Genomic DNA, 26754 nt, shown 5'->3' with positions numbered 1-26754 from the left:
GAGAGCGATTCCCAACCCTCGGCTACGCCGCTTGCGCAGCGGCTCGTCGGAGGCGAGAAGCTTCAGCCAGCGCCTTTCTCCTCCTGCTGCCTCTGCGCCGTTGGCGTAGCATGTCCCAAGATGGCGTCGCGGTCGTCGTCGTTGGCGGCGGTGGCCGGAGCGCTGGCGGCAGCTGGGGAGCCGACGTGGGAAGAGTTGAGAGGGGGAGCGAGGCGGCGGGCGGCGGGTGGTAGCATTAGGAGCGAGTAGCGGCTGCGGAGAGGGTTTCCCCCTCCCTCTCGGCTGTTGTGTGAGGCAGAGACTCTCCGGGATAGCGGGTCCCCGCGCCTCCTTCCCCCACCCCCCACCCCGCGGTTGGGAGATCCCGACCTTCTCCCGCGCGGAGCCGACACCCGTCCCTCGCCTGCCTCCCTAGTGGGTGCTCCCACCCCTTCTCCCGAGCGGAGGATGATGAAGCTCAAGTCCAACCAGACTCGCACCTACGACGGGGACGGATACAAGAAACGGGCGGCTTGCCTCTGCTTCCGTAACGAGAGCGAGGAAGAGGTGAGTGAGGGAAGCGGGCGGGCTGCGGCTGGAAGTAGGGGAGCACCAGCCGGGATGGGGGTGGTAGTGGTGGGGGGAGGGGCGCCAGAAGAAGAGGCTCCCTAAGTGTTGCAAGTGGGGGGGGGGCGGTTAGCAATGGCACACCCGACATGTAAGGGAGGCGGGGTATCAAACGGGAAGCTCCGAAGAAGCCGGGGGGAGATGGGGGAGGAGGCTAGATGGGGCTGCTGGAAGAGGGGCAGAGGATGAGGAGATGGGTGGAGCTTGTGTGGGGTGTCTATTCTTAAAGGATTCGTAGGGTGCGAACAACTCCCTTTCCCCAGACGGCGCTTCCCCAGACGGCGTGCCGCAGTTTGAAGGAGGACGGAGGAGCTTCCTCCTTAGTGGCTAGTAGCGAGAGTAACATGCGGTTGTTACTAGGCAAGAAGTGACATGACGCCTCTCATTAGCGCCTGTCTCCTGTCTGTGAATCGTTTTGTGCTGGGAGGTGGCAAGACACTTCCGAGAAGCAAAGCTTTCCGTTGTTGAAAAGCTCTGGCTGCACACTTTGCGCCTCGGGCCCAGGGTGGCCAGATGTCCAGTTGCACGTTCGGTATCTGCACCTTTAAATAGTTATACAAGCTACACTTGATGAAATTCTCCTTCATAAAAGGTGAAAGAGGGCTGTTCTCTTTTGTATCTGGCCATCTTTCCCGGAGCTCAGGAATGTGTGCAATGTAGACAACCTTAATCTCCTAGAGTAAGTTCCTGTGTAAACGAAGGGGGTCCTCATAGGAAGCGCTGAATTGTTACACGTCTGACCTTAAGTCTCCAGAGGCATCAGAATTAAACTCCCAAGACATAGACAAGCAGGTGGTGCAATAATTTATTTCTAGGGGCCAAAGCGAGGACAGTTGACCAGGGTTTCATACTCTTACCTCTACATCTTTTATGTGGGAAATGTGCAATCCCATGTATGTTTTGGTAACTTCCACAGTGTTCAGTTTGGGCTAACTTCCAAGTAGGTGTGCATGCACATAGGATTGCAGCTTGAAGGGGAGTGGCACAAGGAATCTGAAGTGCTAGCCTCTAGAAATTATGGTTAAAAGATCAAAGGTTGTGTGTGTGTGCAATTTTCGAAACAAAAACTGTTGTGGCTCTTTTCATGTAAAGAATGCTCTGCAACAAGTAAATGGTTTAGATTGCAAGTTTTTGGGAATATTGACCCACTTTTTCTGCTGCTCCATGTGAATTGATTGGGCTGTATATCTAATCTGAACTGTTAAAAAGAATGGTTACTAATCTTCTTGGTCTTTAAAAACCAGAAGCATGAGTAAGCAAAACATACTATGGTACAGAGTAAGTAAATGGTTTTTATAGGAAAGTAACAGGCAAAATCAAATTATCAAGAGCACCTCCTGATTTCTAGAGTCGCTTAAATGATGTGGATGAATGAAGGAATAGTTTTCTCAAGGCACAATTAAGAGGACAAGAGAGCTCAGTATTGTGATGGGATAGAAATGAGGAAAGCATGCAGAATGAAAGATTTAAAACAATGAACGGTGACATGAACTGGTGTGGCGTGGCATGGCATGGGATTTGGCAGTGATTTGCTACCACCATGCTCAGCTAAGCACATCATATGACATGGCAGAAAGAAATTTGATTCTGGATTTATAAAAAGAAACTCAGATAAAAGGAACTGGTTACTTGCCAGAAATTGCCATTAGAGGGGCTTGTGAGAGAAAAAACGGGATTGAGAGACTGGTTATCCTGACATGTCCCACCCCCTCCCCACATATTGAAGGGGGTAAACTTGCATTTAAACAGTTTATTTCAGTATAAAATTTAACACATATTTTAGGTTAAACATCAAGATATTCCTGTTAAACAACATGGCATCTTAGATGTAAATTTTATTTAAATACTCTAAAATTTATATAGTGTTGAAGTGTTCAAACTGCTTAACATGCAAGTAATATGTCATTAATCCTTTCAATAATTTTCTAAAGCAGGTTAAATTTGGTTATCATACTGCAGATTGGCAGCTGAAGTTAAACGAGAGAGCAGCTTCTCTTTACCTACATACTAACTTCATAATTGAGGTGAGATTAGAATTAAAGATTTATGGAAGTCCTAAGTAAATAGTGCAGTGTAGCAGCTTTCTTAGCTACCACTTAGAACTCCCTAAGTGAATTCTGTCGGATTGGGGTTGTCAATGCAGGTATTTCAGTAGGCTCCAGTAGACTTCCAGGTAGTCTCTTGCAGTTTGGACTGAGGAATTGGGTTTAAATCAGCAATTATGGGACATTGTTGGCCTCCCCAGTCACCTGATCTTCTGGACTAAAGCTTGCAGTATTTCTGCTGACCATCTGCAGGAAGGCTCTGTAGAGCAGTGTTTCCCAACCTTGGGCCTCCAGCTGTTTTTGGACTACAATTCCCATCATCCCTTGCCACTGGTCTTGCTAGTCAGGGATGATGGGAGTTGTAGTTCAAAAACAGCTGGAGGCCCAAGGTTGGGAAACACTGCTGTAGAGCAACAGATCATGGTCAGTAATTCCCTCTGCCTGCAAGCTGACTTGGTTGCACAGGGAATGTGGTGCCTGGGCCTAGTTGCTGGAAGCTGTTGGTGGATAACAAGGCACCAATATTATGTCAAGTTAGTTTTACTCAGTTTTCTGTTACTTAAGTTCATTGTGTTGGATCCAGATTGCTAAAATTTATTTTCATTGAAAACAATAGGATTTCATTTAGTCATAACTAACCAGGCCCTTTGATTTCATTGGGACCTACGTTAAACTAGAAGTTAGTTTGAATCCAATGTATTGTCATTCCCATTATATTTGTAACTAGAAGAAATTGCCACCAGGAACAAAATGAATTATTATTTCTTGCACTTATTAGCTATTTTCTACTTTAGACGTTCCAAAGTGATCTGCATTAAAATCACAAAGCAAAATAACAATAAATTCAGTACAATAATATTAACATATCAAAATCTAGAATAAAAGTCAAATCAAATCACAGAATCAATAAAAACCAGTATTTCTTATCTTACTTTATCTTTAATGAATTCAGTGTGACTTACAGAAAATTATTAAAATAATAAAACTTCAAATTACAAACCAACAGAATGAAAGATAAGCAATAATAATAATTTATTAATTAATTATACCCTGCCCATCTGGCTGGGTTTCCCCAGCCATTCTGGGCGGCTTCCAACAGAATATTAAAATACAATAACCTAAATTATTATTAAATTGTCTATACCGCCTTTCACCTGCGGATCACAGGGTGGTTTACAATATAAAAACACAAAAATACATACCATAGTAATACCTGCCCACAGTTTAAAATGTCATAGATAGTTTAATCATCCGAAGGCTAAATAACCCCAGCAGAAAGAAAAGTGGAATGGCCTTTATTGCAGCAACTTAAAATCAGCAAATGTAAAATCAGTTTATTCAAAGCTTTTTTGAAATGGTTTTTGCTTGAGGCCAGAAGGTCAGCCTTCCTGGAGTGGTCATTCTATAAGGCTGACTTCATTTCAAGAAGGCACTCCTACACTTCAGTTGGCAGAGGCATACAGAAGTCAATGTTAGAAACTGAGATATGAAAACCAGGAGCTAAATGGCACCTTAAACCGAGGTTATGGTCAGAACAATGAAATGTCTAGGCACACTTTTTTATAACAAGAATACAATGCTGAAAAGGAATGAACTGCAGCTAAAATATTACTGTATGTTCATTTTTCACATGGTCTAGTCCTTCCCCTACCCACCCCCTTAATATTCTTGAGAGGGTCTCTTCTCCAGTCTTCAGAGAGTACCTGGAAGTGAGGAGGTAGAAAAAGGTCCTCTTTTCCTTCTACTTTGCAGTTTTAATCTGAAATCTTAGGCGCAGTACTGCACCCAGAGCTTAGAAACTGCTCACGCTAAGGAAATTCCGTTGCAAAATGTGCATAGAACAAGGGGAGTTTCAAACATTGACAGAAGTAGGACATCAGATGTTGAATGGAGTACATGTTCATTCATGTACAAGTGAAGGTGATCTTGGGATCCCAAATTCAGGTAGGTAGCCATGTTGGTCTGACGCAGTCGAAATAAATAAAAAAATTGTCCAGTAGCTTCTTAGAGACCAACTAAGTTTGTCCCAAGCCATACAGCAGCATAAAATTAAGAACCAGCACTTTCAACTGAGCACAAAATAAACAGGCAATCATGGACCAGTCTGACTTTTTCAAGAAAAGGGTAGTCATTTTAAAAATTACTAATAAAGCAACCAAATACAGGTGATAGCCAAACAGAAAAGGGTATTGGACAGTATTTCCACCATTTGGTGGAGAGGTGGGTTTCATATTTAACAAACACAGAAATATAATCAAAACTATTGTGACTATTATTCCTTTCTCTTGGATAATGCTACAATGATTTGGCGGTGAACAGTTTTATACATTAGGAAACAATATTCCTTCAAGTGTTTTCATGTCTTATGCATATAAGTCAGCCGTTCTCTAAGAAACCTGCCTATTGGTATGCTATTCTACACAGGTTTAAACCAGTAAAGTTGGATTTCAGTGAGCCCGTAACATTTCTGGCTTCATAACTGTTTATGTGGCTGCAAACACATAGGGTTCGTTTTGCTGCTCCCTTACCTTTTTGCCCCTCAAATGCTGACATGGCTTGGAGATCCTGGTTTGTTTAAACCTGAGTTGCCTGTTGGGTTTAATGTCCATTTACTGAACAGGATATTAAGTCAGGATTTCCTTTCTGAAGCTGGTGTGTGAGAGGAAGAGGGAGGAGTACTTAGGCTCTATGCTTGTTCTCAACTTTGTGAGCCATAGATTTATGACTGGGATGGAGAACCTTCAGCCTCCATGCCATGTGGTTGGTCCACAGCCTAATTTTATGGTCCCACACTATTTTAGGATTATCCTTAACCTTCCTTTAACCATTTTTGCCTCTCAGGAATGATCCTCTTCTGTGAGCATGTGAGATGGCTTCCTCTTCTGCTTGACTAAGTGTGTGAGATGGCTACACACACAACCCTAAGGGACAAAGCAGGAATGGTGGTGGTGGAAGAAGGGCAAGTGAGCTCTCTTGGAAGGTGGCTCATTGTGACAAAGAGCAGAACATTCCATTGAGTTGTTTTTTATTGCTTTCTCTCCTTGTAAGACTAAGAGCTTTGCAGAGAATGAGACAAACCATGAGGGATGAAAAGTGGGAGTAGAAACTGCTCTGTGGGAGTGGGAAATAGAAGAAAATTGAATGGCCCAATGCAACAATTGAAGGAGGCTTGGGTCATATTTAAGCAGATTATGAAGCATGGGCGTAGCCAGTGGGGCAGCTGCTCCCCCCATCAGGTAAAACAATAGAAATACTTAACTAACAGACCACAATCACATCGGTTCTGCCACCCTAACAAAGTTCTGCCCCCCCCCCCCAAAAAAAAAATCCTGGCTATGCCCATCTTATGAATTCATGAATTTATGGGATTCAGAAAAGGACATACTACCATGGTTAGCTATCAACAGCTTTGGATAAGGGTCTGTCGGGTTCATGTCTCAACTTGAAAATAGGGGTAGCTTTGAAAGGGTTTGACATAATGAAAGGAAAACAAAGAGGAGGTAAAGGAGTAAATGTACCTTAATAGAAACTGCATCTATGCACCACAGCAACAGGGTTGAGTTTCATGATCAGCTTTAGGACTGGTCCAAGCTAGGTCAAATAATATTCCCTCCCCTCCCTTCTTGATATAAATGGATGGGGTTGAAGAGGTTCCCCACTTCTAGTTTATGAAGCCAGGAATGTTATGCCTGAATTAGCTCAATGAAGGCACAATTCTTAGGCATTTGTGCCTGAAATGGGTAACTAATATCATAACTGAGAGGTTGGCAATGCCTTTGGGGTGGGTCCAAGGTCTGTGTTATCACATTGTGGGTGGGGGGGTGTTGCCATTAAGTGTCATTGCTACTTATATATTTTCAAATTGGATTGTTCCTGAGACAACTCAGCACATTACAAAAAAGTGATAAATTCTAATACACCCTAATGCAATCTTATTTTGAGCATTGTAGTGTTGGGAAGAGGAAGTAATCTTCTTAGCACTTAATCGTATGCTGAGATGAAGAATCCTAACCAAACTGAACTCATTTAAAATGTGTTTTTAAAGTGTGGGATCTTGAGATAACTTTGTTTCCAAATATGCATTTTTCCATAAATAAGTTTAGTATAGTTTATCAATAACACATTTTTGATGACTTACCATCATGATGTTGCTAACTAACACAGCAATTTTAACAATCCTAACCAGTGGTGTTGGTGGACATGGGGTATTAGACTAGTCCCCCAGGAAGCTTCTGCCCTGCTTAGGGAGGAAGGTGTGATGCTTAGATGGGCCCAAGAGCCTTCCCAAAGCCCACCCGGCTTTGAAGGAGTAAGATCCATTAAGTATAGTGGTGTTTACAAGAATTGTTCATAGAATTATGCTGTAAATATGCAGTTGTTGGATCAGGGGAGAAAGCATGCTGTTCAAAAGATAGTGAATTTGGAACTTTATTGAATTATGAAATGAAAAGTGCTTTTGCCAGGAAACCAATGAAAGTAAGTGTATTCCGAAAAATGCCAGGAAGATGAGAAGTTCATCAAGCTTCATGGGAACAATAATAGCATCCATCTTTTTCCCTCACAATGAATGAACTATTGTTACCTTATACTTCAAATAGTATTCTGCATTTTAATGTGTTATCTTTTTAGCGATTTTAAATCTTATGGTTGGAATCTACAAATTAAAACACATGTTACAATCAGCTTAAGTAGATACTAGAAAGCAGCAGTATCTACTGTAGAACTGGAGTACAAAATCCAAATGGAAACAGTCTAATTCATAATGCTTCTCATGTAAAACATCCTGGACTTGTCAGCTGAAACTTCATTGGAATTTGTTCTTTGTTGTTTCAGTTCAGTCTCACACATGGTACTGGGGTGTAAGTATTCTTTTCTTGTCAAAAAGTATCCTTCCCTAATATAGACACTGGAAAACAAAAAGCTTTGGAAATCTCTAATGAAATGTAAATATTACAAGTTTACATTGTTGCAAACATAAGCTACGGTCCACTTTCAGTCTTTTCAAATTGGTCCTAGCAAATAAGTTCATAAAGTTTACTACGATAACGTGTGTTCTGACCACTCACATGCATGTACATTAAGTCACTTTTGGAACATGAACAGTCTGAAAGTGGGGGCTGCATTTTTAGCATCCCACAAAAAGTTTACTTACCCCTGAGTTGGTGAGGCTCATCTGATAACACAAACTTGAGCCTTCAGTATCGTTGGCCCAGTTGGATGAAATGTTCTTCCAATAAAGATTTGGCAGGTGTCCTGAGTATTAACTTTTAGACATTTGCTGAAAACTTTCCTATGCTGCCAAGCATACATAGACAGTTAGAGGAAGGGAATCTTTTTTTTAACAGCTGCTGATCTGTGATTCTGGTAGTTTTTGTGGTTTTTATTGATATATGTTGTATGCGACTTTATTTTTTTTTGCAAAATTGCACAGTATTTTTATAATGTTTATTCTGCCTATTCATAAGTACATGTGTTTGAGACATTCACAATGTAAAAGAAGGAGACCAAATATTTTCATTTTCCAATTTAGAGGTCTTCATTTTTTGCTCACCTGGAGCAGTTCTTAATTTTGACAGGCTTCCAGAGAAGTTGGCAATTCTCTCTTTCTTGAAATAAAAATGCGTCAGATATGGGTACCTTATTTTTAAGCATTAAGCAAAAGACTTTTCCATGCTAGATAAACTATTCAGATTCTTAGTATGCAATCCTAACCATATCTCCTCAGAAACTTCACTGGGGCATATTCCTAGGTAAGTGGGATTAGGATTGAAGCCTTAGGGCTGTATCCAATGCTACATGGACACCCTCTTCTCTCTCCATGTGGCCCCAAACATAGAATGCATAGATGATGGCCCTAGGTTTGGGGGGAAATTGCCAATCTGATTTTGAGACCCTTGAAAGTTGAAGGTTTGAGGCTTTTCCAGAAAGTGACATGTTCCCATTATTATATGATTTTTGAGAACCGAAGAACAATTGGAGCTTTTTTGCTTTTTAGCATATTCTGCAGTTTAAATATTACTTCAGAATGAAAAACATGACACAACTCAATTGCTCTTTTAAAAAAACAAAAGAGGAAAGCAACTCCTTTACCCGCCCGCTTTTCCATTCTGTGTATATCGTTCATACAAAGACCTGCTTGTTAAGCTGAAGGGAGAGAATCAAACTGTATTTTCCTCACTTTCCCCCCTTCCTTTGTTCCTGACAGTTCTTCAGTTGCTTTTCATAATACCAGATACCTGAACTCACAATGGGTTTTAAGAAAAGGGAACAAAAAGAGTGGTGGTAGAATTGTTAATCAGTGTTATAAGAGAGATCCCAAAATAAATTGATTTCATGACCCTTTTTCTCAGAGTTTAGTAAAATTGTTGGGAGGGACTTGGCAGATTGCTTTTACCACTTTCTCAAATGTGCTCTCTTTCTTTCCTATTTCAGTAAGTAGTAGTACGAACTGCAAGAAACAAGCCGCCTTATTTCTGCTATACCTATGTCATTTGCTATTGAACTTTGCCAGAAGCTCCTCCCCCTCCTTCACTCTTTCTGCCATTTGATCACTTTGCTGACAGGTCATGGGAGTGAAGTGAGTATTAAGATCCAATTCCTGCTTGTGTTCTCACACAGTCAGTTGAGCAGTCTTAATAGGTTGTATACACAGTAGGATGCCTCTCACACTTCCCCTGAAGATTTAGAGAAGTGCTATTTGAATTTTTGTTCTGTGGAGTGTTTCAATTTAGCAGATTCCTCCAGGGAATGATCTATGCAAAATTAAAGTTTTTAAATAACTCTGGGTGAGATCCAACATCATGCCAGTGGAAGCAACCTGGGACTTCCTCATCCTCTTCTACCTTCTGCATCCGTAATCTGCTCTGGAGGAAGGGGAAGCCCTGTTTGTGCAGGCGAAAGTGTGTTGCACCAGTGGGACACTACAGTAGAATATCATCATTAACAGTATGCTGAGCACATACTTATTAATATGTATTGCATTTATTTGTTGCTTTATACAGAAAGATGGCTCAAAGCAACTTTACAACCAAATAAATTACAAAAATAGCTAAAAATTGATTTCCAACTATATAACAAACAACATAACGTACTTAACTGTCTGCAGTTCAAAACAGTGAGAAGTTAATGCTTAACTGGATAATGCCCTTGCTGTTTTCTGAATAATTACTTAATTAGAGCATTGCTTTCAGAATTTAACTGCTGAGTGGTTTTCACTGAGAAGTAGCATATATGTTTAAACTTGTATGGAAATTTGAAAATCAGTTTTGCAACAAGCTTTTCTCACCCCATTGATTTTACCAATTTCAGAACTCTGTTGCATGACCCTCATAGATGAAGAGACATCAGAGGGTTCCCCTTTTATAACCACACTATAGGTTAGGACACAGGATTGTGACAAACCACCTGGCCATAAAGCATTACGCTTTGATATGTTGGTTAAGAGTTCCTCTGTAGCAGGCTTTTACTGTAGCCAGCAAAATGAGAAAGGCTTCTTACTCCAGCAGGTTTTCTTATGGGCTGAAATCTTCTTTAGCAGTATATGCTCATGGGGGTGAGTAGGAATATACTAATGAAAATATTGATGACAGCCCCCTAACAGTTATTGATTCACCATCTTCTGTAAATGGATCTAATTCTTTTTTTAAAATTCCCTGATGATAAACCTTTGGTTTAGAAATACTGCATGGTAGCATTTCCTGGATTATGTTCAGATTGCAGGGAGGTGGTCACATGTTTGAATGCTTCTGTAAGTAAAACAAATGCTTGCTGCAAAGAGAACAAATAAGTCAATGAGAAGGCTAGGTTGGAGTCCTTCTCCCCATGACAGCCTTTTATGTGAAGCAAGTTTTAATGTAGGAGAGAATTCAAACAAATGAGCTGCTACGCAACTTGGGACCTTTATATAATTCAACCTTTATTACCTGCATGGTTGGCTGCCTCCTCATGCACCCCTGACCTCACATTAGTCAACATTTTTTAGAAGGGGGAATGCTATTATCTATTGTACAAACACTGGTTTTATTTTAGGGTAGGGTAGTGGTAGTGGTAGTGTAAGTGTAGTGTACTAGTCCAAAAGAGAATTTTTCTTTTACCACTTGGATCTTAAGTTTAGTTGGAAAATGTTGAAAAATGTTGTGGACAGCATTTTGAAAATCAACTGAGTAGGCCATGTAACATTTAACCATTATTTAGCAATTTGTGCTTGAGCCTCTTTGAGCTCAAGTTCCCTTTCTTCTTCCTGCATGGGCAGGAAGACTTTTGCTGAGTTAATTTTCATTTTCATTTTCAAATAATCTTGATTTAGTGTTGTGTACCAACTAGGGATCCTCCTTTACAACAAGTAATGGCCATTTGCAACCAGAGAACCAGACCATAGTTTTAACTGGATCTATGTGTCAGCATGCCCGTTGATACTCCAGAAACTGATACTCTCGAAGATTGATGAGGCAATTTATTTTGCTTTAGAAGTCATGCTGAGCATTCCATAGTAAGTCTTATATGAGAATTTGATGGCCTTACAGGCCTAAATGCTTTCTATGAATTTACCTAGAATGAGATTTAGGTTGACAAATTTGTGATCTTTGTTTAAATAACACCATTTTCATATTTAACAACTCCCAAGTGAATACCATGAGGCTTAGTGAGTTGTTACTTCTGATTCTTTTTCATTAGTTCCAAAACTACATCCTGTGCACTACACTGAAAAAGAAGTTTGCTGTATGTATCATATGACCATATCTGCAGGGATAATGATGCAGTGAATTCATTCAGTTTCTCTTCTGTTCTATGCATTCTTCAGCATTCCTATTTTTTGGTCATTTAGTTGTTTAACTGCTTCTGACTGATTTCTGCTTCTGCTTTCCTTACACTGTTCTCACAAAAACATCTACCAGACAGTTGTATATAGACTAGCTATTCTCTCATGCCACCCTTTTCTCTGCAGGATCCCATAGCAAAGTGATTAATTATACATAGGTGAACATCCTGTGCGCAATTTGTTTCATATAAATCAGTGCAGAATTGTATTGTATTTTGCCTTAGATAATGTTATTCAGTTACATAGTCTTACAAGTGATTTTTTAAGTGTTGGGAATCTTGGAGACACTTTGACTTAGTAAGGCTTATACTCATTTCATAAAGTTATCCGTGATCATCCAATTATTTATTGACTTTGTGCTAGTGCGCATTCTGAAGAGGTGGTGACAGGCACTCTAGCTGAATGATAAGTCTGAAAATGGTTATCAAGCTTATCTAAAACCAAAACATAAATCATGAAGCAAGAGCTGACAACTGGGCAAGATAAATAACTCAAGAAAGAAAGGTAAAGGGACCCCTGACCGTTAGGTCCAGTCGCAGACGACTCTGGGGTTGCAGCGCTCATCTCGCTTTACTGGCCGAGGGAGCTGGCGTTTGTCCACAGACAGCTTCTGGGTCATGTGGCCACTTCTGGCGAACCAGAGCAGCGCACGGAAACGCCGTTTACCTTCCCACTGGAGCAGTACCTATTTATCTACTTGCACTTTGACGTGCTTTCAAACTGCTAGGTTGGCAGGAGCTGGGACTGAGCAACAGGAGCTCACCCCGTCGCGGGGACAAATGCAGGTGTCTATATTGTGGATTATGGGCATGGCTATCAAATTGTTGTAGACATTGAGACTATTTATCTGTTCTTTCGTAGGGTTGCTACTGAATTATATCAATTGGAATTTGAAATAGATTGGGAGTTCTGTTGTTATGAGGGTTCAAATCAGTGTTGCCAAGAGGGTAGGGTACGGATAAAATTCTACAGGATGTGGTATTAGTGTGTGAAAACAGCCCAGATCCGCTGATCCCAGGTATGCACCTCCAAGATGGTGGAGAAGTCAGGCCCAGGCATCTTCACTTGGTCGCAAGTGGTTGATAGCCAGGTGCAAAATGCGCCTGGCACCTAGCTAATTTCCAGTCCTGGATGGGAGCAGAATGAAATATGTGACAGATAAAAAATGAGATGGTCAGTATATATGATGTAAGTCTGATGTAAGCATATCAGACTTGAGTACCTGAAGAATTCATAAGGCATTCTTATCTACTGCTTCGGGGAGCCAATATGTAGAAATACAGTGCTCCAGTAGTAGGAACTGAACCCTGTTGTGCTACATTTGGGACTTGTGCAGCTCTTTCTGAAACTGGGAAATGGTGCTACAAGGGGGTAGTTCAAGTATGTGCTCTACTGGCATAACCCTTCATCCTGAAGTATGATGTTGGTTTGTAAACAGTTTAGATAGTAATAACAACAACAACAACAACAACAACAACAACAACAACAACAACAACAATAATAATAATAATAAATTTTTTTTATTTATATCCCGCCCTCCCCAGCCGAAGCCGGGCTCAGGACGGCTAACAACAATAAAACAGTACAACACTCTAAAATCATTCATTATAAAATTAAGTCAAATCAAACCGATGGCAACCATTGGGCCAGAGCTCCGCGAAGATTGCCAAAGGAGGGAGTCAGGCTGTGCCCTGGCCAAAGGCCTGGTGGAACAGCTCTGTCTTGCAGGCCCTGCGGAAAGATGTCAAGTCCTGCAGGGCCCTAGTCTCTTGTGACAGAGCGTTCCACTAAGTGGGGCAGTGCTACATCACTGTGCTTAGTTTGAGATACTGCCTTAGGTAAAGTAGAACAACCCTAAGCCAGGCTGTTTGGCATAGAGATGGTTTTGTTACAGATCCTGATTTATGGTCTATAATGTGGAAAAATAACAAAATTTAAATGTTATCCCTTTTTGTTGTTCTTGAATTCAGGACTTAAAAATAATGCAAATTCATTGGCGCCAGCATAAAGTTGTTAGGGCTTTCCTGCCCTTTTTGAGAATTTTCTTCACTCTAAGAACTTTCCAGCCCTGTTTGAACTCATTATAAGTCATACATTTTGCATTTTCACTTTTGTAGTAGTCTGTGTTGTGACAGCTTGTTTTTACAGCATTCTGTTCAAAACATGTTTCCTCTTTAAGAAATAGTACCTCTTATGAATAGGCTAGAGGGTTGCAAAGAGATTTTCATTATAACTTGCTACCTTCCTGGGGTTGCTTTTTTTCCTGGACTAGAAAAGTGGAACTCTTCTACCATACCAGAGGAAAACAAAACTTTTTACAAGACCCTAGAAGAGGAATAACCAACTTGGTAGCCTCCAGATATTGTTGGACTAAACTCCCATCAGCCCCTACCAGAGGTCTAGGGTGGGGGGGGCATTTAAGGTTGGTCAGGGGGACGGATGGAGTTGTCTTAGTCTTCCATGCTTGCATCTGGCAAAGATTCCCACTCATATAAATGCAATATTCAACTTGGAATGGACATTCAGTGATCAAATAGTTCCAAATCTCATAGGTAAAATTGTCTTATAGAAGAGTTACTAGCCAAGTAAAGCATCCTATGGAAGTGAATGGTAGGATTCAAACACACCTGTGCAAGGGCACTTGGATCAAGAGCTAGTGCTGGGACCCTTTCCTGGGGCTGGTGCAGTAGCAGTTACTTAATACCACACTATTTATCTCATATGCCTTGCACCCCACAGCTCAATTTGAACTTTTCAGATTCCAAACAGCAGTTCTGATTTGCAGATGAATTTCTGAATTATATGAGGCCTCTTTTCTCTTCAAGTTTTCTGTTTTAACTTGAGTTTCATATACTTATTTCCTTTAGAAGCTCTCCTGGAGAGTGTGGGATACAAAACTGTTGACCATAAAAAGTGTGCCTGCAGTCAGAGAGAGGTAAAGGCACAATCTACCTGCAGGACAATTAGTCTACAGAAAGGGCAAATCACAACTTGTCAGTAAGACCAAACTTTTATGTAGCAAAACAAAAATGCAACAAGCCCTTGTTCTGCAGCATAAATTGCTAAATTAATGTGCATTCTTCCACTGAAGAATTTTGAGTCAAAGTGATAATACTGTACAACCAAATACAACCATGTCTTTTGCTCAGGTGACATAAAGGCCTCATTCATAAAAAATGCTAAAGCATAGTTTAGCGTTATGAGAATGTGCTTGTGCAAGCATCAGATTCTCACCCTCCCTTCTTCAACGGCTGCAAGAATGAGTTTGGAAGGTTTCACTTCTGCTTTTGACTAAATGTGAAAGGGGACGAAACCTCCAACATTATGTGGCTTCTTGTGAGTTCGTTCCAGATCTTCAGTATGGATAAAGATATATGTCTGTGTGCAGGATAAATGCTATGGAACTGGCACATGGATTTACTTTTTCTGAAGTGGTTGTTCTGAAGCGGTTGTCTGAATTTATTGTAATCATATTGTCAATTTAATAATTTATGTTGAAATCCCCAGAGCAGCTATCTTCAATCCCTTTGATAATTGTTCTGATGCAGTTCAACATATTATAAGAGTCGTGGCAGGAGTTCAGAGTATCAAGTGCCAGCAGGAGTTTCTAGTTGCAGGGAATGGCAGGATACTCAAACAATGCTTTTAGAGTTTCTAGTCGGGGTTAGGTTTACCACCATATTTTACTGGGAGAATGTGGAGGTAAAAGTGACAGTAAGAGTATTAATGTTTATAGAACACCTCTTGAAAAAGGAGGTATCTTCAAGTTCCTTGGTATAGTATGTCTGTTAATAACATGGAATGGAGGTGCAAACAAAACAGACTTGCTTTTCCTGTTCAGATTAGTTCTTCCGAAGAGCCTGATGCACCCCTTGAATGTCTTGCCTTTTGTTAAGACAGCTCAGCCAGATGTTCAACCAGCTGGTGTCCTCACATAGTGGCCATGATGGAAATGGTTGGACTCTCGGGCTACCACCAGTGGAAGGGTGGATGTTGAAACCAGGTAGCCTGCCCAGGCACTGTTGATGAGAAACTCTCCCCCATTGCTCTTGGTAATCAGTAGGTGCATTCCCACTTGAGGAAGTGTGATACAAGCCTGTCCCTCTGGAGTGGTGAGTCAGGCTGTACTTCCAACATAGTGGTGGAGGAGGCGGTTGCCCTCCTCTGTACACATTCCAGCTTGTCAAGATCCTTCTTAGACTGTGGTGCCCAGAACTGGACATAGTACTCTAGATGTGGCCTGACCAAGGCAGAATAGAGCAATACTGTTACTTCTCTTGATCAGGATACTGTTACTTTTTATGATGCAGCCTGGAATAGTATCAGCTTTTTGCCTTGCTGCTGTATCACACTGTTTGATCTACAAGCTCCTTTAGTACCCTTGGGTCAGCTAACCAGGCACTGGTGATTTGAATTCATTTAAAGTAGCTAGGTGTTCCCTTACCACCTCTTTTTTTTTAATCTTGGGCTTCAACTCCCTTCTTGCATTGTTTATTCTTTTACCACAAGGTTGGACACTGCTTTTCTTTGGGGTGAAGAAAGAGGCAAAGTAGGTGTTGACGAGTTCCGCCATGTCTCTGTCACTGAGTAGCATTTTTCCTTCTCCCCACAAGGGATCTACTACTTGCTTATTTCTCCACTTGCTTCAAACATAGCTGAAGAAACTTTAAAAATTATTTTTAACCTTTCTTGCAAGCCTGAGTTCATTCTGAGCTTTGGCCTGCCTGACCACCGGTCCCTGCAACTGTTGACTACTCATGTATACTCTTCTTTCATGATTTCTCCTTTCTTCCATAGAATTGTAGAGTTGGAAGGGACCACAAGAGTAATTTCTTATACATGCCCTTCTTACATCTCAGCTCATCTGTAAGCTTCATATGCAGCCATACAGTTTCTTCGGATGCTTACTTGTTGGAATTGTCTGCCTTTGTGCCTTCTGTATGTCGCCTTTAAGAAACTCCCATCCCTCTTGGACTTGCTTTTCTTTGAGTATTTCTGACCATGGGACTTGACTCAGTAGTTCCTTAAGCTTTTTCCTTTGCCTGTGTATAATGAAGCTCAAGAGGACATGATGACTCCATAAGTATAGAGAGTAGATTAGCAAAATAAGAAAGTGAGAGATTTCTTATAGGAACTTAACCCCCACCCCCCATCAACAGCGTTCTTTTGTAGCAAGATTGTATTCTGAAGTTGGGCAACCATATAGTGAAATAATGTATATATACAAGTACTCTGTTTTCCCCCATATAGGTGCTGTTAGTGAGCAGTAGTCGTCATCCAGATAGATGGATTGTCCCAGGTGGTGGTATGGAGCCTGAAGAGGAGCCTAGTGTGGCTGCAGTGCGGGAAGTTTGTGAAGAGGTAAATCTCCAAAACTTGCTTCGGACCTAAACTGTTCGTGCTGCTTATCAGTTTCTTCCTTGGTCTTCTCAAAACTGTCCCTCTGTTGAAACAAATTTCTAACTAATTAATAGTGTTGTGGTTTTGTTAACTCTTTATGAACAAAACTCATAGTTAGTTCCATCTGTGAGTTGAGATGGATACTGCTGTAGAATTTGCCCCAGTACTCATAACTGTAATAGTTATTATGATGCAGAGAGGGATTTTTGAATACTTCACTGAGTACCTCTTTCAACAGATTGTTAATAGTATTGCCAGTTGACTTCAGGCATTGGGGTCTAGAGTTCATATATGTAGATACGTACTGTCTCTTGGTGATATGCTTCCCTCAAATGTAGCTTTGAGAGGGTGTGGTATGAAACACCAGATTACATGCATACATATGTGCATTTAACTCCTAGTTTTCTTGGCCCAAATTTTCTCTCACCCCTCCCCTCCCCTGCTGGTTTTAAACACTTCATGATGTCCCTTCTCAAAGCCGCTTAACTCACAAACACTGGGGGACGGATAGCAGCTTTGGGGGCAATTGTAATCATGAAAATTACATGAGGAAAGGATTAAACATCCTCTACCCTAGTGCTGCTATCAGAAGCCAATCCTCTCCCCCGACCCTCCCAGCTGTTTTTAAGCTTTGGATCTTCCATAAGCTTTTTCCATCATAGACCTTCTACACCATGTGTAATTTGGCCCAGACTGAAATATTGAGCTGTAACTTAGAACATTAAATCTTTCTTTCTTGTCTTTGAATTTCTCACAGGCTGGAGTGAAAGGGACATTAGGAAGATTAGTAGGAATTTTTGAGGTAAGTATACGCATTTTGAAGAGTTGATTAACACTTTTCTCAATGGCCCTGTTCACACATCCCTGTAAGCTACAAACAGTGCTTGGAATGAACTACTTTGGTTTGGCAAAGTTCACTGAAAGTAGTTCCTATAATTGCTAGGTGAAGTGAACATGAATTAAAAGTTGCTTTGCAAAGGAACTCTAGTTCAAGTTTGTTCTCTTATGTGTGTTTTTGACTCTTTAGACCAGGGATGCAAAACTACTTACAGAAGGATAAATTATAACAGGGTTCCTACCAATGCCAGTCAGCTGATGACTGCTGTCAGTGAGTCCCACTTACCAAGGGACAATCAGAAGCTGGCTATGTCTTTACCTGCCCCATAACCCAGTGTCATATATGATGTTTGATGTCAGGTGTGGGACAGGTGGCTGTGATTTGAAGTCCTAGTGGGCTGGAGGTTCCCCTCCATCATCACTTATGCCTTACTTTCACTTGCAGATGCAGCCATTGTGGTATCATGCATGTTACATGATTGAATTTTGAAAACATAGAGCATCCACTGAGACAGATCGTTCAATTTCCCTGTGTTTTGTAGGTTTCTCAAGACTGAGGGGCTAAAAAACACTAACGTTTGGCAAGATGTCAGGGCAAAACTAGTAAAATTTATGCTGGAAATATTTTGACTTGTTTCGTGTTGTAGCTACTTTTGAATCTTCATTTATCTTGGAAGGGCTTTGCTGTTGGTGGAAATGTTTTAACAATGTACCTATCCCCACTTTCCTTAAGAATAAACTTTTGCAGGTGTTATGAACCTTGGAACCTAACCTTAATGTTCCTCCTCCTTTTAGAACCAGGACAGAAAACACAGAACATATGTTTACGTACTTATTGTCACAGAAGTATTGGAAGACTGGGAGGACTCTGTGAATATTGGTGAGACACTTACATTCATCTGTATTCCTGATTCTCTGTAGGATTGTAATAGCAGAATCCTCTTCTCTGTATTAGATTCAGCATTATATCAGGTGTGGAGACTGCAATCCTCTCACCCTTTCTTTTTGGCCCCCAGGCCACACTTTTCACTAGCCCTGCTTCACACCCTCCTTTACTGCTTTTGCCTGGCATCTTGAACTCTGGTGGATGTTGCTTAACCGGATGAATGTAGGGGTGTGGGTGGGTGTAGCAACCTCTGATTTTTGTGTGCCTGGAATGCAGCCAAAGAATCACATTTGATTCTCTGTCCACCTTTGTCTCTGGCTCCACCCACTGCTGGCATGTGGCCCCTGGATGGTTGCCCTTGAAGGAATGCAGCTCTCAGGCTGAAAATATTTTTCTCACTCCTGTTTTATATATATGTAGGTGATTGTGGCCGGGGGGGGGGGGGGGGGGGAGAAAGTGTAAGAATTAGAATTGTACTGGTTTTTTTTAAAGTAGAAAAGGACAACCATCAGCATACAGCTGTCAAAATACTCGTGACTTGTCAGCTCTTGTCAGACTCCTTTAAATTCCAGCTTCCTGTAAAAAAAGACAGATAAAGAATTCTAGTACTGATGATTTAAAAGAGAATTTGATTTAAAGAACTGAACAGTCACAAAGAGGGCTAAAAACCAGATTTTGGAAGTGGAAGAGTCTTAACTATCTGTTTCCATTATTATTATTATTTTTGCAGTATCACTGATTTTTTAATTTTAGTTTTTCCATGTTTAGCATGTGTTTTGAAAAGGAAATTTACTTTAAAAAAGGGGGGAAAGGAAATTTACTAATTGCCCCTCCTATATCAGTCTCAAATCGTTGCAAAATTCATATTAATGTATTATTCTTTTCATCCAGTGCTTCTTCATGCCTATGTTTTGATTCACTTTTCTGTATGACGTTATACATCCAGTAGAATAGCATATTACTTAGAAAATTGCTTCTTAACAAATTTATTTCTCAGCTTCCAACTAACCACAGTCCTAACCTTGTTTACTTAGATGTAAATCCTATTGAAATCCGTGGGGCTTATTCTCAGATAAGTGGAATTAGGATTGCTGCCTAAATTATTTACAGAATGGAAAGAGATGCATATATCTCTCAATGAACTTCACAGGCAACACAGTGATACACAGTTTTGCCTATAACTTTCCTTCTCCCATTGATTTTCTCTAAGAAAAGTGAGCAGCTGCATTCTGTTAGTCTCAGGAGCTTCCTTACTAAATGCACTATTTTCCAGCTCATTGTCCTTTAGAAGAAACAAGTGAGATCTTGGGTTTTTAAAAAATTTTGGAAAATATTTGTTAAACTAAAGATTTGCTGTTGTAATGTACTGTAGGGCTGAAGAACCTTCCTCCTCCAAGCGCCACATTACTTTGGAGAGCTGGTTATTGGGGACAGCATATTGGCATGACTGGGGCCAAAGCCCAAAGTACACTACCAAAGGATATACATCCCATTCTCTTACCTTGCTTTTGGGCTTCCCATAAGCATCTGGTTGCCACTGTGAAAACACAATGCTGGAGTAGATGGGCCATTGGCCTGAACTAGCAGACTCTTCTCGTGTTCCTCCCATACATGTGCTGATCTGCTGGTAGGAGGGAAACCGCTCAAAGGTGGGGAAAGGAGAACCTGAAGAGGGTATGAGGTTCTAGGGAGAGGCTGGTGGGATGGTTGGGAAGGCCTAGCATGCAAAATTGAGCCCACAGGCTAGAGGTTGGTCCATGCCCCCCCCCCGTGTTGTATTGTGTGAAGTTGATTATTACAATTGTATATTGAAGAAGTGAACATTCAGTGAGTCATCGTATCACAGGTGCCATTGAATTGCTGTGTGCTATTGCAGTGCATTTGCAGTAGGAATAGGCATACTATATGTCTGGAAATTATCTATAGAAGGAACTATAAAATCATCAATTGCTTTGCTGTGTTACTAATTTCCCCCTCCCTCTATTTCTACAGGAAGGAAACGGAAATGGTTTCAGATAGATGACGCCATAAAAGTTCTGCAGTATCACAAACCTGTGCAGGCTTCATATTTTGAAACCTTGAGGCAAGGCTATTTGGCTAACAATGGCACTCCTGTTGTGACCACATCATTCTCAAAGGAGAGTGAACTGTCCGACATCAGATGACTGAAGATGGCCCTTTGAGAGAAACAGATTTTGAAAAGTAGACTGAAACTTGGATTTCCTTTTCTCCCCTCTTCTTGCCTCTTTCACATGCTTCCTCTTGTCAGACACGACATCAGCGGCAGCCTTTGGCAGAGCAAATATTTGAGTGTTGCATTCTAGTGCAAAGTGGGGTTTTCTTGCTTTTTCTTGGATATGTATTTTGTAAAACACATATTGTGCATGAAGTGCCCCTTCCCTATTAACACAGTTTTGACAACCTGAAAGTCAAGGCTACTAGCTTCACCTCTGCCTTGTCTTCTGAAATGCCCCTATGTATGTTGTCCCAGCCATAGCTAGGCCTCTTTATCCTTTCTTTAAAGAAGGCTGAAATGTGAGCTCAGTTCTTTTAAGTCTTAGATTTTGTACAGTAAGGTGCTGTTGAGATCTGTGTGGTGGTCACTTTCTCAGCGCATGTGTGTAACCTTTTTTTAGATGGAGAAGCCTAACACTTTGATTTTGCGGGATTTATTATTTTTTTAAATGAGCTGCCTCTGTAAAGGAGGGCTTCATAATCTTGTTTGCCTTTTGTTTTTTTAAAGAAACTTATTTTGTGACAGTGCTAGTGGCTGGGCCGGTTTGACTCCCTGAACCCCACTCCCTTGCCCAAATTTAAAACAGTGACACTTAGAGGAGGCGGCCAAGTTACAATACCCTGCGAGGCATTCTTGGTGCTCCGTTCTTTCTACAGGTTCAGTCAATATGTTGATCATCTTAACAATGAACAGAAACACAAGGAATTGGTCACCACTCACCCAACAGCATACGGCCTCAGAAACTAAATGAATTCCAGCCTCAATAAATAGGAATCAGGGATTCAAAACGAGTTTAAAAACTAGTGAACTGAAGCATCGAGCCACCGATGCTTTCTGCTGGTGTGGAATTCTTTCTCTTCCTGCTGCATACTGCTGATATCTCTTCTTGTCCACATGCCTTACACCCTACTAAACTGGATGTTGTAATTTGTGCTACAACATTGGATTGTACTTTTGAGTGTCACTGCATGGTGGGACAGTTGCATTATGTCCCTGAAAAGAAGTCACAGGGAGAAGCTTCAGGTGTTCAATCTCCTTTGTAGCATTGCAGCACTTGTAAATGCACCACGGAGCATGCTCAAATGTAAACTTTATCCCTCAGTGGCAAAGGTACAACTGGCTCCCAAGCAGAAATGCTGATGTGGAGAACTGTGTCATTTAATAGGATACCTAGCCTGATGCATTGGCACATGTCACATGTTTGTTTCTATTGATGTATGTTTCATGCTGTCTTGATTTGCCAACAGTGTTGTCTAGTTGGGAGATTTTGGAAAGGGTTGTGGGAGGGGGTGGGCCTGGGGAAGGTTTGGGGAGGGGCATTAGTTAATCCCTGGCTTGGGACAGGACCTAGTTGCTGTATTTGGTGACTTCTTCTTTGTCAGATTATAGCCAAGATGTGAAATTAAACCTGCAGTACTCTTATTTAATTTATCATTATCTCTTCCCATTATATACTTAACAACATAAAAAAATATATGAAATAGTCATGCAGCATGAAGTAAAAGTATACTTTCTACTTTGGAAAGTTGCTGTCAAATTTGATATACAATTCTGTTTATTTGCTTGAGTTCCCTATTTTTAGTGAATGGGATAGCATTCCATAGTGTGGGATCACAATGGCAAAAGTGAAGCCAGTGATCACTAATGCCAAAAGTTTTTACACAGGAGAAGGCTGAGAGGCATTATTCAATGAGTGGCTTAAACGTGAATGTCTAGAAAAAATCTGAAATTATGCTGCGCCACTTCGCTGCCCTTCATCTTAAAAAACAAAACAATAAAAATTTAATTCAAAGGGCTTGACTAGTGTCTTGAAGTGTACAATATAATTTCTCGTACTACGCTATATGTGGCACTTTCCAATATAGCAAACTGTTGCCTTCAGCTAAGGCGTTTTGTGTCTCATTGAATAGATTAGGCATGAAAGATTGAAAGAGAACTGAGATGCCTGTAAGGGTGACTGCAGTTTTAATATCTACAGCATGCACACTTTTATAAATAAATAAAAAACACTCTAAAATGTTTTTATAGGGCTGTTAAACTGACAGTTTAGAATAGAATATCGTTAATGATTTGCTAACAGCATTTTTTTTTGGGGAGGGGGTGTCCAGGAAAAATAAATTGTGCCAAGAAAGTAGTTTAATGTGGGATGGATTTATGCTGTTAATTCAACTGCAGTGAGTGGCTGATGTTTGCCTTCTTAACTGGAAATGGAAGATGCAGCTCCTGAGGTTCAAATAGTCTGGAATTCTTCACCAGTTGTGTATTTTAACCCAGTCCTTGCTCCAGCTTATTAAGCCTCACCTTTTCACCTTCTATTAATGCACTATAGAGATAAGTCTACAGCTTCCCCAGTATCTCAGGGTATTCTGTAATTAACAATTCATGAAACTTCCTTCGCAAGATAAATGAAAATGTCACCACATCAACTCACCTTTTCCGAGCATTTCTAATTACACTGGAACATTCTGCATTGGCAAACAATGCATCTAACATAGGGTAAGTTATGGGGTGTTTAGATTCAAGCACAACAGTACTAAGAAGGTAGACTGATCCTCCGTTAAGAGTTAAGAAGTCTTAATTTAGACTTCCTGCTGTGCTTTACCATAAAAATGCAGCTTTCTTTGGTCTCTAAATCCAAAAAGCTTTTAGATTTATATACTGTATTCAGGTCCTGCTGAAAAGGGAGGTGCAAATGCTTAAGAATTATTTCCTTCCAATAAGCTTTAGATTTAAATTGAGGCTGAGCATCCAACATCCTGAAGACTGCATCTGCCCCTCCACCCAACCACCTGTGCATCCCATAGACCTTGGGAACCCCAGCTTTTATTTTGTATGTAAATTTCTAGTCTTTAACAGTTGCAGAGAGGAGGTTAAATCTTTGATTGCAAAAATAATTGCTGAACTTGTGCACTTGAGTCAGACAAATGCTGGTACATCATGAGCAGTGTGATAGATCTGTTGATATATATTTACAAATAATTTGTTCTAAGTCCAGATTTAATGCCAGTGCTTAGTGTATTGTTCCTCATTTAGGTGAGGTCTATGTTGGTTTTTGCATTGAAGCAGCCCTACTTAAATCAGGGTTGTCTTGCTGCTTAAAAGTAGTTTTGGCAGCAAGTTTGCAAGTAACTGCTGGGTAATCTTCATGAAGCTGAAGCACGGTAGCATTGTGAGTGAATGTACAACCTCTGCTGTTTTTCCAGTATGGAGAGAGATGGATTTTCTTTGCTGGGAGGACAAAACCAGCTTCAGGCTCTCTGCAGTTTTATCTGTCATCCTGTTGCGAAAAACGCAATAGTGATTTTCTAATGACATCCCTTCTGTGTTTCAGTGTCATAGATTAGAAAGTGTGTGATGTAGAGTAAATAGAATATGCTGGAGTGTTTTGATGTATCTAATTAATATTTTTGGGTTTAACCTTGAATTAGCTCCCATTAGATCCTCTTGAAAATAGGAAGAAAAAAATATTTGTATGAAAGTTTGACCTGAAATTACCGTCATTATTTTAGATGCAGCATAGCTCTTATTTCCCGAAAAACTTTATACTTGTTGTTAGCCATATTCTTGTAATCACACCCCTCTGTCGCCAACTCTCCTTTTTTCTAAGAAGCCCTCATTTTGTTAACTAGTTTAAAATTTTGCCAATAAAGAAATGGAGTGCCATTCTATCCTAGTTAGTGGTTATACTAGAACTTACAAAATAAGAGATTGTTGAGCTGCTTGTGTTCTGTGGGGAAAAACAGCTTAGTTAATTCTGAGGCAATTAAAATTTGGCTTACCCAGCCCTCTGAATACCTGGACTTACTTCTCAGCTACCACCTACCCAGCCCCTTCCCTTAACCATCAGTCCCTCAGCCTGACTTGCTTTGCAAGTATGGCAGTTAGCAGCAGAGTTAGGCAGGGAAGAGATTTCGTCATGCCCCCTTTCTGGCCTATGGTGCACTGCACAGCCACAAATGGCTCTGGGGTACAGAGTTTTCCCAAGGGCTGCTGGAAGGGTGGAATGCTTACCTCCCTTTCTTTCCTTAAAGCTGTAGCTAGCTGCTGCCACCTATATCAACACCATAAAAAGGGCTGAAGGGAAGAGGGATGTTGGGGTGTGCATGTCTGTGGGCAGGTTCAAAAGACAGGAGTTGAGAGAAATTTGAATTAAAATTTGATCCGGAGAAGAAGTTGGGGGTTGCAATTCTTTTTGTAAATGAGCATCACACAATTTGGAGGATGAGCCTCCTAAACCTTGTTCTTCCAAGCCAAGAAGTACAAGCTCAGCAACATAACTTCTTCCAACGTGGGTGTCGTTTTTCATGAAAGTAAGATAATTGATGAAATTTGATTCAAATTCCTGCTGATTCTGAAATCTGATTCCTTAAAATGAGTTACTCTTTAAGAATTCTAATTGGAGTATGTATTAGTGAAAAATTCCAGGAATCTTGTGTGGTGGTGACTGAATTCACCTGTTTTCTAACATTAAAAGTGCAACTTGCCTGAAACAGGAAAATAACCATTTAATTCAATATTGTGCATATTTCATAATGCTTTGTCTGGTTTTATTCATCTGTCATGGTTGTATCCAGACACCGGGCGTTGTACTCTTTTGGTGGTAGGGTGGGGGTAGCGTGTGTGCGTGAGAGAGAGAGAGAGATGGCAGTGTTGTGGGCCTGTTTTACACTGGAGTGGTATGTAGGTATGTATGCTTTAATCTCTGTAATAAAGAAGCTGCTTTTGAGTACTATTTGCCACTTCTCATGACAACAGATTTTATTAGAATCATTAATACATTTTTTGAGTATGATCGTTTGCTAAGAATGAATGTTGAACTGTCCATGTAGTTTGATCAGCATTTTAGTCTTTCACATGTATGTTTGGTAAATAATGCAAGTGAGCATTCAACGAATCTTGGTGTAATATCACAGCTATGTACTTGCAAAAGCAAATAACCTCCTTGAAGGGGTATACCTTTAAAAAACAAAACAAAACCCAGACACACCTCCTATCATCAAAACAGTTTCTCCATGGTAGAATTGTGGAGAAATTTCCGTACAGTTCAAGCATAGTTCTCTACTTGTAAATTTAGGCAGGGTCTCCCAAACTTGAGTCTTCTACTGTTTTTGAACTACAACTCCCATCATCCTTAGCTAGCAGGACCAGTGCTCAGGAATGATGGGAATTGTAGTCTGAAAACAGCTGGAGACCTAAATATGAGAAACCCTGATTTAGAGGATACCAGTGCTGCTTAAGGCTTGTTAACTTAATGTCTCACATGACCATCAACAGTAGGGGATACTTACTTTTGTTTGGCACTCTTTAAGAGGGAGGGTAGGATCATTTATTTTGGCCTTGTTTGCTATCGTTAAATAGGAAGAGCAGCATGCTGGTGCACGTTGTTCAAAAGTTACAGTGATGCCAGTTCCCCTGCTTTGAAAAACAAGCCTGAGCCCGGCTTGTTGTGTTGTCAAAACCTGGGCTTGTAGTTTGTTTCTCCTCAAATATACCATGAGCAGTAAGTCAGGAACAAACCTTGGTTCCACTTGTGTGTTTGGGGAAATCAATCTGCAGGCACAGGCTTGGATGACAATGGCAAGCCAGACTGGCTTGTTTTGTCAAGTGGGGGAGGAGCTCATTCATATTAAACCATAGGCAAATTGGGCCATTGTCTCAAATTTCTGAATGTTTGTGGATCTGTTGAAGAAAAGGTTATATCTGAACCCTTATACCCCATGTTTTATCTATTGTCTTTAATTGCTTCCTGTCTGTGATGCAGGATGTGATAAAATACCTGAGGACCATTCTGCCAAATGTCACTCACCCGTGTCCCCTTTGACATGGCAAGAGGTAGCTTTTTAATATTCTCAGTGCTCCACAAAACTGTCAACTTTACTGAGCAGTATAAAAAGAGGGTTTGTACAGTCTGACAATGTTTTTCATG

The 26754-nt window shown here is 40.7% G+C and overlaps 1 protein-coding gene across 1 annotated transcript; it reads left to right on the top strand.

Moving 5' to 3' along the window:
- The first annotated feature begins 414 nt into the window (after window positions 1-414).
- NUDT3 (nudix hydrolase 3) lies at window positions 415-24496 on the top strand. The gene is made up of 5 exons (XM_028734075.2): window positions 415-546; window positions 16720-16830; window positions 17627-17671; window positions 18502-18586; window positions 20585-24496. The coding sequence occupies exons 1-5, from the start codon at window positions 448-450 to the stop codon at window positions 20755-20757; spliced, it is 513 nt and encodes a 170-aa protein (XP_028589908.1). The 5' UTR covers window positions 415-447; the 3' UTR covers window positions 20758-24496.
- The last annotated feature ends 2258 nt before the right edge of the window (window positions 24497-26754 follow it).

The sequence above is a fragment of the Podarcis muralis genome, chromosome 5, assembly GCF_964188315.1.
Source record: "Podarcis muralis chromosome 5, rPodMur119.hap1.1, whole genome shotgun sequence".
Classification (NCBI taxonomy): Eukaryota; Metazoa; Chordata; class Lepidosauria; order Squamata; family Lacertidae; genus Podarcis; species Podarcis muralis.
This window is presented reverse-complemented; position numbering and strand designations above follow the sequence as displayed.

Coding starts and splice junctions, on each gene's coding strand:
- NUDT3 (XM_028734075.2), top strand. CDS start 448: ATGATGAAGCTCAAGTCCAACCAGACTCGCACCTACGACGGGGACGGA. Junction 17,672..18,501: donor GATTAGTAGGAATTTTTGAG/GTAAGTATACGC, acceptor TCCTCCTTTTAG/AACCAGGACAGAAAACACAG. Junction 18,587..20,584: donor GGAGGACTCTGTGAATATTG/GTGAGACACTTA, acceptor CTATTTCTACAG/GAAGGAAACGGAAATGGTTT.